Source organism: Oryx dammah, unplaced genomic scaffold (assembly GCF_014754425.2).
Source record: "Oryx dammah isolate SB20612 unplaced genomic scaffold, SCBI_Odam_1.1 HiC_scaffold_11032, whole genome shotgun sequence".
Taxonomy (NCBI): Eukaryota; Metazoa; Chordata; class Mammalia; order Artiodactyla; family Bovidae; genus Oryx; species Oryx dammah.
In genome coordinates, this window is record NW_024080426.1 from 276,425 (window position 1) to 290,285 (window position 13,861).

General features: G+C 34.3%; 1 protein-coding gene across 1 annotated transcript in view; it reads right to left on the bottom strand.

Annotated features, from left to right (window-relative positions):
• Window positions 1-13,861, bottom strand: part of LOC120860168 (probable ubiquitin carboxyl-terminal hydrolase FAF-X) — a 142,257-nt gene that overhangs the window by 90,655 nt on the left and 37,741 nt on the right. Inside the window, exons 4-11 of the mRNA XM_040235961.1 lie at window positions 12,106-12,185; window positions 9,912-10,024; window positions 8,255-8,473; window positions 6,013-6,128; window positions 5,562-5,813; window positions 5,348-5,486; window positions 1,906-2,058; window positions 592-696 (exon numbers count right to left, since the gene is read on the bottom strand). Of these exons, the coding sequence (XP_040091895.1) occupies window positions 592-696; window positions 1,906-2,058; window positions 5,348-5,486; window positions 5,562-5,813; window positions 6,013-6,128; window positions 8,255-8,473; window positions 9,912-10,024; window positions 12,106-12,185 (1,177 nt within the window). The remainder of the gene's footprint in view (window positions 1-591; window positions 697-1,905; window positions 2,059-5,347; window positions 5,487-5,561; window positions 5,814-6,012; window positions 6,129-8,254; window positions 8,474-9,911; window positions 10,025-12,105; window positions 12,186-13,861) is intronic.

Consider the following 13,861-nt stretch of genomic DNA (forward strand, 5'->3'; position numbering starts at 1 on the left):
TTCATGTCTCACTTTGCACTGTAACAGATAATATTTCCCTAAATTTCTGTAATTTATATTAACCTGGAATAAAATCAGGACTTTGCTGGAGGCTCAGGGAATGGGAATCTACCTGCCAACACAGGGAACATGGGTTCAATCCTTGGTCTGGGAAGACTTCCCACACCCAAAAGCCGCAACTACCCAAATACACACACTAGAACCCACAAGCCTGAAGGCTATGGACCTGGAGCCCATGCTCCACAACAAGGGAAGTCATCAATAAGAAGCCCATGCAAAGAAACAAAGACCCAGTGAAGCCAACAAACAAACCCACAGTGGATGAAGATTAAAAATTTTTGAAAGAAAAAAGGCAAAATCAATAATTGGCAAAGGAAACTAAATCTAAAAGAAAAATAGCTATTTCTGTATTTGTGAAGAAAATTATTATAATAAAAACTGTTAAATTTTGACTGGAACACATAACAAACTAATTCCTTCTCAGACATTCCTTAATAAAATTTGTTAGTAAGTATACTGGTCAACATAAAAGACATCTAACTAATTAAATCTAATTTGAAAATGGTACAACTTTACTATTTGAATTTCTACCTTAAAGCAATCAAAAAGATGATCAAGTTGTTCAGGAGAAAAATCCCAAGCCAACTTTGCCAGAAGGTCATGTACATTCTTTACAATGGCTTCATGTTTCCCTGCCTGGTGAAAAAAGCAAAATAACAGTATTTATTTATGATATAAATAAAATCAAACTCATATCACACATATCTGAACAGAAACAGGAAATAACCTCTACTGTGTCAACCTCTATTAGTTGGTAAAATATTTCTACCTGCTTAATCTAGAGATATAAATTAAATTCCAAATACTCTAAATGTTTTAAAGATGCCATTTATATAAATAAATTTTATACACAATTTCTTGATATAGGTAGTAATAAGCTCCAGGAATTCATAGGCAAGTTTATGACAGAATTTTTCAAAATAAAATTAAGAAAAAATAAGGCAAAATAATGGAGTCTTTCAAAATTGAAACTTAAGTGCTCAACAATGGCAAATGAACATTTCGTTGGGTTCTCTTTAAAATAAACTTTGTAATCCACAGCTTATTAGTACTTACCACATGACCAATCAAGAACACTTGCCATGAGGTAACTGAATTATATATTAATAATTCAGAAACCAAACATGTATTTATCCTCATGGAAAGTTTAAATGTTTCAGGAATTTCCTGATGGTTCAGTGGTTAAGAATCCACTTATCAATTTAGATTCAATCCCTGATTCAGAAAGATCCCAATGCCATGGGGCAATTAAGCCTGTGGGGCAACAATTACGGGCACCACATGCTGCAACTACTGAAGCCCGTGTGCCTAGAGCCTGTGTTCCACAAGAAGAGAAGCCACTGCAATGAGAAACCCACTCACAGCAATGAGAGAATAGCCTCCAATCTCAGAAACTAGAGAAAGTCTGCACAGCAAAGAAGACCCAGTGCAGCCAAAAAAAAAGAAAATGTTTTAATGTTCTATCATAGTCATAAGTTTTTATAAGTAACATAGTAATACCACTCTTGTAACATTTTTTCTTTACGTAATTCAGAGAAAAATGTGAAACCTGTAACTTATAAACCTCAAACATAGAAGATATAATTGTTGTCAATCTATGCATTATATATAATTGTTATATAATGTACAATTACACCCTTTATGAGAGGGTGTCATAATGGGAGAAATTTATTTTTAAAATATTATTGGCTAAAAACAATTCTTTTAATTTTCAATAAAAATATTCTTGGCAAGATTTCTGTTAATATCAAGAAACTCACATACCATTACATAATGAGTACCACAAAATACTTAATTTTTAGTATTCTGCTTATAAAAAATAAAACAGCATCTTAAATTCCTTACCTGTGCTGCCCAGATATTATCAAGATCTTGTAACGTAAGAGCTTTTTCTTTAATCACAAAACGAAGAATCTTCTCTAGCTTTTCTACATACTGAGGTTGATGAAGACTATCTCTCAAGACTATGGATAAGATATTGTTTTGCTGTATCCATTCCTAAATATAATACAAAATTTTATTTCAAAACAGGAAGAAGCATTTTTTAAAAAGCGAAATAGGGAAAGAGAATTGGAAAAGGTGATTGAAAGGTATAAACTTACAGTTAGACAAATAACTACTGGGGATATAATGGACAGCAGTGATGATGACTAGAGTTAACACCACTGTAGAGTTTACTTTAAAGTTACAAAATCAGATCATGTGTCTCATCAAAAGGACAAAAAAATTTTCTTTAAGCAACAGTGGATGCCAACTAAATTTGTTATAGCCACTTGATAATATGTTAAGAAAGTCATTATACAGTATACAGTTAACTTACATACAGTGCCATGTGTCAGAAGGGTGTGTTCATTATTAAAGGACAGAAACAGCAAGGACCTAACAGAAGCAGAAGAGATTAAGAAAAGGTACAATAACCCTTACAGGAGTGATGCTCTGCACTCTGAAGCTGCCAGTGTAAATGGGGCTGTGTATGCCAGCCTCCCACCACCCTATGTCTCTCTATTAAGTAACTTGATTCTGGAGTAGACAAATAAAGTTATTATCTGTTTAAAAAAAAAAAAAGAGGTGGCAAGAATACACAGAAGAACTATACAAAACAGATCATCATGACTCAGATAACCACAATAATGTGGTCATTCACCTAGAGTCAGACTTCCTAGAGTGAAGTCAAGTGGGCCTCAGGAAACATTACTATGAACAAAGCTAGTGGAGGTGATGAACTATCAGCTGAGCTATTTCAAATCCTGTGAGATCATGCTGTTAAAGTGCTGCACACAATACACCAACAAATTTGGAAAACTCAGCAGTGATCACAGGACTGGAAAAGGTCATTTTCCAATCCCAAAGGAAGGCAATGCCAAAGAATGTACGCACTACCACACAACTGCGCTCAATTCAACACTACCAAAGTAATGCGCAAAATCCTTCAAGCTACACTTCATCAGTACATGAACTGAGAACTTCGAGGTTTACAAGCTGGATTTCGAAAAGGAAGAAGAATCACATATCAAACTGCTAACATCCACTGAATCCCAGAAAACACAAGGGAATTCCAAGAAAATATCTACTTTTGCTTCACTGACTTTATTAAATCTTTTGATTGTGTGGAACACTACCAACTGGAAAATTCTTAGAGATGGGAATACCAGAACAGCCTACATATCTCCTGAGAAACCTGTATGCAGGGCAAGAAATAACAGTTACAATCAGACATGAAACAACAGATTGATTCAAAACTGGTAAAGGAGTAGGTCAAGGCTATATAATGTCACACTGCTTATTTAACTTATATGCAGAACACATCATAAGAAATGCCGGGCTGGATGAAACACAAGTTCAAATCAAGATTGCTGGGAGGAATATCAACAACCTCAGATACACATTTGATACCACCCTAATGGCAAAAAGTAAAGAGTAACAAGAAACTCTTGATGAAGGTGAAATGGAAAGGGGAAAAGCTGGCTTAAAACAACATTCAAAAACCTATAATCACAGTATCCAGTCCCACTTCATAGCAAATAGATGGGGAAAAAATGAAAACAGTGACCAGTTTTATTTTCTTGGGCTCCAAAATCACTGTGGATGGAGACCACAGCCGCAAAATTAAAAGACACTTGTTCCTTGGAAGAAAAGCTATGACAAAAGCTATGACAAACCTACACAACATATGAAAAAGCAGAAACATCACTTTGCCAACAAAGATCCATACAAAACTATGGTTTTTCCACCAGGTCATGTACAGGTGTGAGAGTGGGACCATATAGAAGCCTGAGTGCTGAAGAATTAATGATTTCAAACTGTGGTGTTAGAGAATTTGAGAGTCACTAGGAACAGCAAAAAGATCAAACCAGTCAATTCTAAAATAAATCAACCCTGAATACTCTTTGGAAGGACTGATGCTGAACCTGAAGCTCCAATACCCTGGACACCTGATACAAAGAGCTGACTCACTAGAAAAGACACTGATGCTGGAAAAGATTGAAGGCAAAAAGAGAAGGGGACAACCGAGGATAAGATGGCTGGATGGCATCACCAACTCAATGGATATGAATTTGAGCAAACTCAGGAAAACAGTGAAGGACAGGGGAGCCTGGGGTGCTGCAGTCCATGTGGTCGAAAGAGTCAGACACGACTTAGTGACTAAATGACAGCAGTAATTTAATATTACAATAACTCTATAGGATCCAATTTTAAACATAAGCATTCCCAGAAATGTGCTAAATATACAATTATATCTCATTAATGTAATGTGTTTATTGTTATTTTAATGTAAATTCATTAAAAACTATATTACATAAAAGCAGAAAATCTACATTTTTCATATACAGAAAATGTTCCTAAAAATACAAGAGACAAAACACTTTTCAACTATCTTTGGAGAGTAGTAAATGTTGTATTTACAATCTGCCTTAGACTATTTTACAAATAAATCAAAAAGGCTACAGAGCAATGACAAATTGCTCCAACAGTTTTTGAACACTTAGTTTCTTCATCTCTCAAAAACTGCTAACAAGCCTACTCAATATTTTGCGTAGTCAATGCTCAACATCCCAAGACAAGCCAACTGCATACAGGAATGCTGAGCCCAACACTGAATTTGAACCTAGCTCTAGGTTATATACGCTTCTCAATATCAACCAAATGCCTTCAAATTACCGATTAGCAAATTTTAATTATTTCCACAAGAAAAATGAAGATTCTGTTAAGGTAGAAGTTATTCTTTACAGATATACACATCCAATGCTGGCACAGAATATGCATTCAAAAAATATTACTGAGTAATTTATCATTACAACTTACTAGATCCTACTCACTTAACCCAAAAACGTATAAAAGTATATATGGTGTATCAATGTCAAGATGATGCTGAAATAGGTATTTTAAAAACAAAGTTCATAAAAATCATGCTACTTGTCAAAATTTTATTCTTTTAATTATCATCTGCTTTTTAAAACTTCTAAATTGAACTGGCAAATTATGACCACACCAATTCATTACTAGATCTAGATTCCATATCTACCAATCCCTTCTAAAGATCACCTTTATTCACGTCATTTCAACCAACACATCAAACTATATACTTGCATCATAAGTTAGCCTACCACTCCTAACAATGAATCATTTGCTATTACTACTGTAAACAAGAGTTTTAGTATTTAATCGTCCATAATTAAGTCAATTTCCTAATATCAGAGTTAATTTTATTGTTGTTACTTCTAACATTAACAGGTGGTAATTTTCCATAAGCAGATTATTTATTCACAAAAGCAGCAAAGGGACTTACTGCCATTCTTTCAGCTGTCAGCCATTCCTCCTCTTCAGGATTACCATGCCGATGAGTATAATATGATACACTAGAAATCACCTTGTTAATTTCATTCAAGGCATTCATCTTCCCATTAAAAGAAGAAATTTGCAACAATCTACAAGAAAAATTTGGATTGAATATCACTGTACAAAACTAAGCAAGTAATTATTTACAGAGGAAGGTATCTTACCTGAGTATCATTTTCAACCTAAAAATTTCTAAATTTTTTACAGTTTCTTCTTGGTCTGGAATCCTTGAAGCTAAATTCTTCAAAGACTTAATAATCATTGAAAGGGCATCATTTTTAGTTTCATTCTTTGCTTCTTTTTTCAGCTCTTCATCAGTTAAATTTTCTAAAAATTGTGGAACTATTTCTATAATTGGAACGAAGTACTTTTTCACTGTATGTTGATTGAGAAACTCATAGCACTGTCCAAATGGTCTGAAATAAGAAAAAAACATTATTTCTGAAATATCACAGAATTTTACAAAAACTTAAATCCGGAACTAACTTCAACACTTAAATTTTTTAACATTTTAAAATGAGAAAAAAGCAGAGTAGAATTTGGAAACAAGTATTTTCAAGGTACTAAACTACATTTCTATAGTACAATGAATATTAATTTTTCAAAATAACTTACTTAATAAGAGCTGCAATTATCTGAACATTTAATGCTGATCCATTAATAAAACGATCATGCAAAATCTGGAACCCATTTAATATGCCAAATTTATTGATGAGATCCACTAGCCAACCCTGCAATACAAATGATTTGTTTAAGAAAAGTGTTAAAAGTTACTATTAGAAATAGCTTTGTTTGAAATAAGTCATAAACAGGACATTTCAATAAAATAAATACATAGTTGTATTTTAAAAGAACACAAACTATTTCTGTGAAATATTTCTGTGAAACAGTCACAGATACATTTCAGAGATCTGTTCTCTGTATTGCTTGAGCCAAAAGCAGCACGGGTTTAATTTACAAAGTAGTTCCTAATTCATGGCTGGTATTTGTTCACATCCCATAGGTCTGGTAAAGAGAAATTATGACTGCCAAAACACACTAATGAAACTGTCTGAAGCCAAAGAAAAGGAGATAGAAAAGAGAAAACAGTCACTCTTCACACACAAGAGATCCTCACTGTTTTAAGAAATCCTATCATCAGATGCTTGCTCAACAGAATCAAATCTACAATTAGTAAGGATATTAAATGTATGAGGCCAACATTAGTATGACACCAAAGCTAAGCAAAGACTGTAAGGAAACTGCCCTCAATGATATACTAGCAATCAAATTTATCATCATATTAAATGTATGACATAAACCCAGTTAATGCAAACAAAAAATCCACAATCATGCAGAAAGTTAATTAGACAAAATTCAACACCTCATCATGACAAAAACACTCAACAAAGTAAAAACACAAGGAAACTGCCTCAGCATAATAAGGGCCACATAAAAACCCAGAGTAAAGATGAAACTCAATGGTGAAATACTGAAAGCTTTTCCTCCAAGTTCAGGAACGAACAGGGATGTTTGTTTTCATTAATCTGTTCAACATATCACTGAAGTCCTAGCCATAGACGTTAAGCAAGAAAAAGAAATGAGGGACATCCAAAGTTACTAAGAAAACAGTGAAACTAACTCTACACAGAGACTGCATGTCATTTTATAGGGATTCTGTACTGTTTTGCATTAATTTTATACTCTATTTTAATGAGCATGACAGTGTACATATGCACACTAAAGATATGTCCTGCAGTTTCTAATGCTAATGTTTTCCATATATTTAAACATTAATTAAAATAAATATAGTCAAATAGCCTTTGAGACAGTAAAAGGCCATTAAGGTAATGCTTAAGCCACCAAGACATGAAAATAGACTTATATAAAAGTCCCTAAGAGCCGACTTCCCTCACCAGGTCTACTGGTTCTGTGCTTTTGCCTGCTTTTCTTATCTCTGCTGCTGCTGCTGCTGCTACGTCACTTCACTCGTGTCCGACTCTGTGAGACCCCATAGGCTCCCCAGGCTCCCCCTTCCCTGGGATTCTCCAGGCAAGAAACTGGAGTGGGTTGCCATTTCCTTCTCCAATGCATGAAAGTGAAAAGTGAAAATGAAGTCGCTCAGTCTTGCCCGACTTCGCAGCCCCATGGACTGCAGCCTACCAGGCTCCTCCATCCATGGGATTGTCCAGGCAAGAGTACTGGAGTGGGTTGCCATTGCCTTCTCCATTTCTTATCTCTATTGACATATAATTAACTCCTGTTTTTTCCCACCCTGTCTCCTTGAAACTGGTTATAATTTGGGTTAATAAAAAGGAAATGATATATTCCCTATAAAATAAGGACAAATTAAAAAATTATTTACTTGACTCAAAAGTCAGATGCTCACAATAGCATTGTCTAAGAAACTGAATGCATTGTTTAAAAAAAAAAGTATGAAAGCAAAATAACAGAACCCAGAAAATCAGTGTTAACAGTCTTTACATAAATGTTTTCTATTGTTAAATATATTAGGTACAAAATATATATAGTAGGTACAAACAAGGTAATGGTTAATGTTCATTATTTATAGTAGTTATTTATGTTCTCTAAAGCAGAAAGCACTGAACCACTGCTATGAGGGGAAACAGATTAGATTCCTATGAGCATCTTCATCAACAAATAAATACAAATTAAGCTTTGTTCAAGCATAAAATTACATTTAGTATGATGCTCATGAGTTCAACAGTAATAACTCAATAATTCACATTAAATAATTTGTCTTTAATCAGAAACCTACATATAACAAAACAAAACTAAGGAGATTAATGCCACTGGAGTTCTAAGATAAAACAGAACAATTTTAATATTTAATTTTGAAATTAACAAACCAACACACTTTTGGTGATCGAGGATCTGAGCAATGAGCAAATAATTCATCTTCAGGTGACTGAGCACTTGTGGAAACTGATTCACAAGGACGTGTACCGTTGTAGATATGAAATTTGCAATGAGGATTTAAGGCCATGGCGAGAAGTTCTAGAAGTGGAAACCAGTCTTGGGACAACTTGGCCACACAAAGTTCCACTAGGCGATGAATATTGTTAATAATGCATCTCTGTTTATATTCGGTGTGGAGGGATTGATTTACAAAGAGAAAACAGAAATTTCAAACAGAAAGATTAAAATCTTGTTAATGATCTCACATTTTTCTATACAGATGATATGGATTTTAGTCAATTTTAAAAATACTGAGATCAAACTGACATATCAGTAAAATAAACTCATAGATATTTACTTCATAATTGTATTCTACCCATTTCAAAAGCTATTTCAAATGGGTTACAAATGCCCCAGAGGTTGTCTATTTCTGCTCCATGTGCACAGGAAACAATTTATACTTTTCTTTTTTTGGAGTTCATACTCTGTAGTCAGTAATTCCAAAATCCAAATATTTTAAGTCATATAAATCAACAGATATAAAGACATGTAATCTAAGTCTCAATTAAAAAGTCAGAGATCATTTCCAAAATGTATACTTCTATAACTAAAAATTCACATCAAATCAGAAAATGTAAGGACTTACAATTATGCCACAATCATTTCTGCAAAACTGTCCAAGTTCTGCTTTCTACATTGAAGTTCACAAAAAGTATGTTTACCTCACAACTTTTGATTAATTCCATTTCAAAAATGCACAGAGGTTTGGACTAATTATAATTACAGTGCTTCAATGCTTCTACTAAGATGCAAACCTTTAACACTTTCAAAATCTCTGGAATACACAGGTAAGTTCTTTAACAGTAGCAAGAATTACTGTTGTTCTAGACTGAAGATACTGCCTTAAGAATTTGCATTTCCTGATGCCAGTCACTTCAACACATGACCAATCTGAAAATACTTTGAATTTCTTTTGAACTGTTTTATTAAAAGTGAATTTGAATTCAAATCACAAACTTAAAGGAGTACTGCTGCTGCTGCTAAGTCACTTCAGACGTGTCCGACTCTGTGTGACCCCATAGACAGCAGCCCACCAAGCTCCCCCATCCCTGGGATTCTCCAGGCAAGAACACTGGAGTGGGTACTAGTTATTCAAATTTCCAGTGAAGACTTTCTTTCTCTCTACTAACTGCAAAGGTCAAATTGTGCAAGACACCATGACTGTCACTTCTGCTATAGTTTATCAGCTACATATGCAATGAAATCACAGACACCTTTTGCTATCCAAGTATACTGGGGGTCTCTTATTATATTCCCCATCTGGAGTATTTTTCATTCTTACTAATTCTTAAATTAGAAGGACTCTTTCCAATCAACCAACAAACACTTGATGAAATACAGTACTTGCATAAAGTCACAGGCACAGGGGTTCCAGGTAATACACGAAACCAAGTTTTCATACCTCAATATGTCAAGCTCATTCTTAAAGACCTTTAAGGGATTAAATTTATCAGCAGACCTGACACATTATTCACAGTTATGTTGTCCAGAGAAAAACCCACAAGGATCACCATGTAAATAAGACCTCAGTCTCCAGTGTAAAGGATGAGACTCACATGAATTTCAAACTTCCAGCCACTCACTGCTTCATCCATAAGAATTTTAGTGAAAGATACTGTTAGCCCATCTCGGAAAAAACGTTGACATGCCTCACTTTTAACATCGAGACCTAAGAAAAGGTGAAAAATTAAACTAAGCATGACACAAAGTAAAAATTTCTCTGGCCAATACAACATTAAAAATAAACTGTTATAAACTATTTTAGTTTCAAATGAAAAATAGTATTGTAGCTTTTGAAATAAGACACTGAATTATTGAAAGAGGTTAAAAGATAACTTATTTACACTGTTTATAATCAAATTAAAAAGGTGAATCCTGTCTTGTACTTCTAATTTAGTTCTTTTGCGTTCTAAAATCTAAAGCATCTTCATGTGATTTAACAGAACTTACATGCTTCTATCACCAAAATAAGCATCTTCATGTGATTTAATAGAACAAATTTACATGCTTCCATCACCAAAATAAGACTTGTAATTCAAAAAAAAAAAAGACTTGTAATTCTTCACAACCCAGAAATACTGAATTAACACAATAAAGTATACTGTGGTTTTGATTATTTATTGATAAATTAATGTCAGCTAAACCATTTTGCTACCACAAAAATGTAGACTTCACTTCACAGTAACTATGATCCCAGAAAAAAAGAGAAGAAAAAAATGAATGCTATTAAACAAAATAGCATTTCCAGTTTTTATTTATTTAATATTGCTAGGACCTAGAACAAATAAGCCCTTCAATAAATAAATACAGTGCAAACTAAGAACACTGTTGAGAAAAAATGAGAAACATTTTTTATACGGTAAGATATTATCACAGACATTAGAGTATGTTTGTAAAATCTTAAAACAAAAAAACATGTATTAAATGTTTAGGATAGCTGCTGTGAAGATAAAATTATCACTTTCGTCATGGAGTCAGAAAGATTTCCCAAGGTACCACAGATGTTAAAAATAGGCCTAAAAACATTATACTTAGTGAATGTATCTCTGAATAGTTAATTTCAAATCTTCATTGGATGACCCAGAAGACATAATGCTACTATATTTTGTTTTAGCCTTAAAGGCTGTAACTAAGTAAAATATACAAGAACTCATCTGCTACAAGAACTCAGTTATTGTTTTTGAGCAAAGTCATTGAAAAATAATGAATTGCAACAGAAAATTTTTATATCTGGGTTAAGATATTTTGTTAATTGCTTTAAAACAAACACACACACACTTAGGCAATCTTTATTTCTCAAGACCTTTTTTCTTTCTCAGAAAAAACCTTTGTGTTTAAACAAAAGTCAAATATACTATCTTGACAGTTTATTACAAGATAACAGATGGGGTTACCATTAGCATTTCCGTTGCTTTCACAGGCTTTTTTACTAAATGACTCAAAATGCAAAGTAAAATAAACTTTACTGAATTTATTTGCAAATTTAACGTATTTCTCAAACACTAATGGCTTAGGTACGAAACAAAGTCCACAAAAATAACTGAAGTCACATGGCCTTATAGTACTTTTAAATTATAAAATAAACTATAACGTTATGCTCTTCCACAGGCTTCCTTGGTTGCTAAACTGGTAAAGAATACACCTGCAGTGCAAGAAACCCTGCTTCAATTCCTGAATCAGAAAAATCCCCTGGAGAAGGGATAGACTACCCAATCCAGTACTTTTGGGATTCCCTGCTGGCTCAGATGGTAAAAAATCCACCTGCAATGTGGGAGACCTGGGTTAAATCCCTGGGTTGGGAGGATTCCCTGGAAGACGGCATGGCAATCCAATCCACTCCAGTATTCTTTCCTGTAAATCCCCATGGACAAAAGATCCTGGAGGGCTACAGTCCATAGGGTTGCAAACAGTCAGACATGACTGAGCAACTCAGCACACACATGTGCTAGAGAATGTTTCTGACTTTCGAGTGACAACCTCTTTAAAAATATAGGGGGGAAAATCCTATCTTTAGAAATATGAATAATCACAAAATTCTGCATTCAATTTTAAAGGTCCTAAGGTCCTTATAGCTTGTCTAAATGTTTCCATGAATGACTGCTCTAACTTTAGTATCTATAAGTTCTACTGGAAAGTTTAGTCTAGGGTAATCTAGAATTTTATAACTGAGAAAAGCAAAGCCATCAAGAACAATGTGAAAATATGTATAATAGCATGCATAATGAAAAATACCATAAAATACAAACTCACCTTTTTTACTAAGATCAATAGCAGCTTCTAGAAGCACTTCTAATTCCCCTTTTGGCAAAACTGGAACCACCCAACGAGGTCTAAAAATTAATACAGAACTTTAAAATGCTGCAGTTGTTGAGCACAAATAAAATATCATAAATAACTTTAATGATATTTAAAATCACAAATAAATTTAATTTATCTGCTGCAACTGCTTTACTAGGAGAAAGTTTTAAAACTCTGACTGTATTATATAGTCACCATACAATTTAAGAGAGTTTGGCAAGTTACATGCTTAGTGCTACAAATACAATTTTTCAAAGCACTATCAAAATTCTGACATAACATTAAGAGAGAATTCATTTAATAACTTTCATAGATGACAAAAACTAAAAATACTTATTAATTAATTACATAATCATTATTATAGTAAATAAGAAAAAGTGTTGCTTTGTGGTTCAGGTTTACTAGTAAGAAGAAACAGTTTGACAACCTTTTTCTTTTGTGCCTTCTTCACAACAAAAGAAATGAGGAGAAAGAAATATGGCTGGTTTCTCAATTCACATCAACAGAAAATTTATCAACCCTTCCTGAAGATTATATGAATTTTATCTTCTTACTGTAAGTACAAGACTTCATACTGTAAGTACACTTCAACATCAAAGCAATTATGCAAATACCATCACATCCAGCTAGGTTTCTCAACTATCAAAAAAGCTCAGTCATCCAGGAATGTATCTACTACTAACTCACTACTCCTAAAGCAGGGGTCCCTCCACTACATACAGAGGTGAGCAGTGGGTGAGAATGAAGCTTCATTCATACTTAAAGGGTCCCTCTATAGCTCATATTGCTGCCTGAGCTCCACTTCCTATTATATCAGCACTGGCAGGAGATTCTTACAGGAAGTTGAACTCTACTGTGAATTGCACATTCAAAGGATCAAGGTTGCAAGCTCTTTAGGAGAACCTGATGTCTGATGATCTGAGTCTGAGCTGAGGTGGGCTGGGGAGTGGCTGCAAATACTAATTATTAGCAGAGAGATTTGACTGCACAGAGACCATGATACATCAACTGCTCACAGACTCGTATCAAAACCCCATTAGCAAGTGGCAAATGACAATGGGGTGGCAGGCTTTAAGTTAGAATCCCACACTTGTTTTAGTCCACATGTGACCTCCCATTATTTCAGCTACCACTTCCAGCCCTGCCTCTTTCTCAGGAGACACCTGTGCACCATGCACCTGTCTCGGTTGCACTTTTCATAAGACCACAAGCTAACCTAGACACAGTGAGTAAAAAATAAATGTCTCTCTAACTTTATGTGCAATAAATAAATAAATAAATAAATAAATGTCTCTGGAGAGCTTCTTTGAAAGCGGTGAAGATCCAATGATGAGACAGCAGAAGACTCTAAGACTGCCAACAAAGGGGAAATAGCAAGAGTCCTTCTTAAATTACATGTTCATTGCAACAGGTGATTCACATTCTCCAAGCCCACTATGTATAATATGTGGCAACCAGCTATCCATCAAAGTAATGAGATCTTCAAAACTGCTTCACTAGATGGAGACCAAGCAACCTGCATTAGAAGACAAGCTGCTAGAATTTTTCAGAAGTAAAAAAAGGTGAACAAAGAACAAAAGAAACTACTGAAGGCCACCACTTCACTGAATGTGTCTACACTGAGAGCATCATTCTTATTGGCTAACTGCATTGCTAAAGCTTAGAAGCCCTTTACTGTTGATAAGCGGTTGATCCCGCCTGGTGCTAA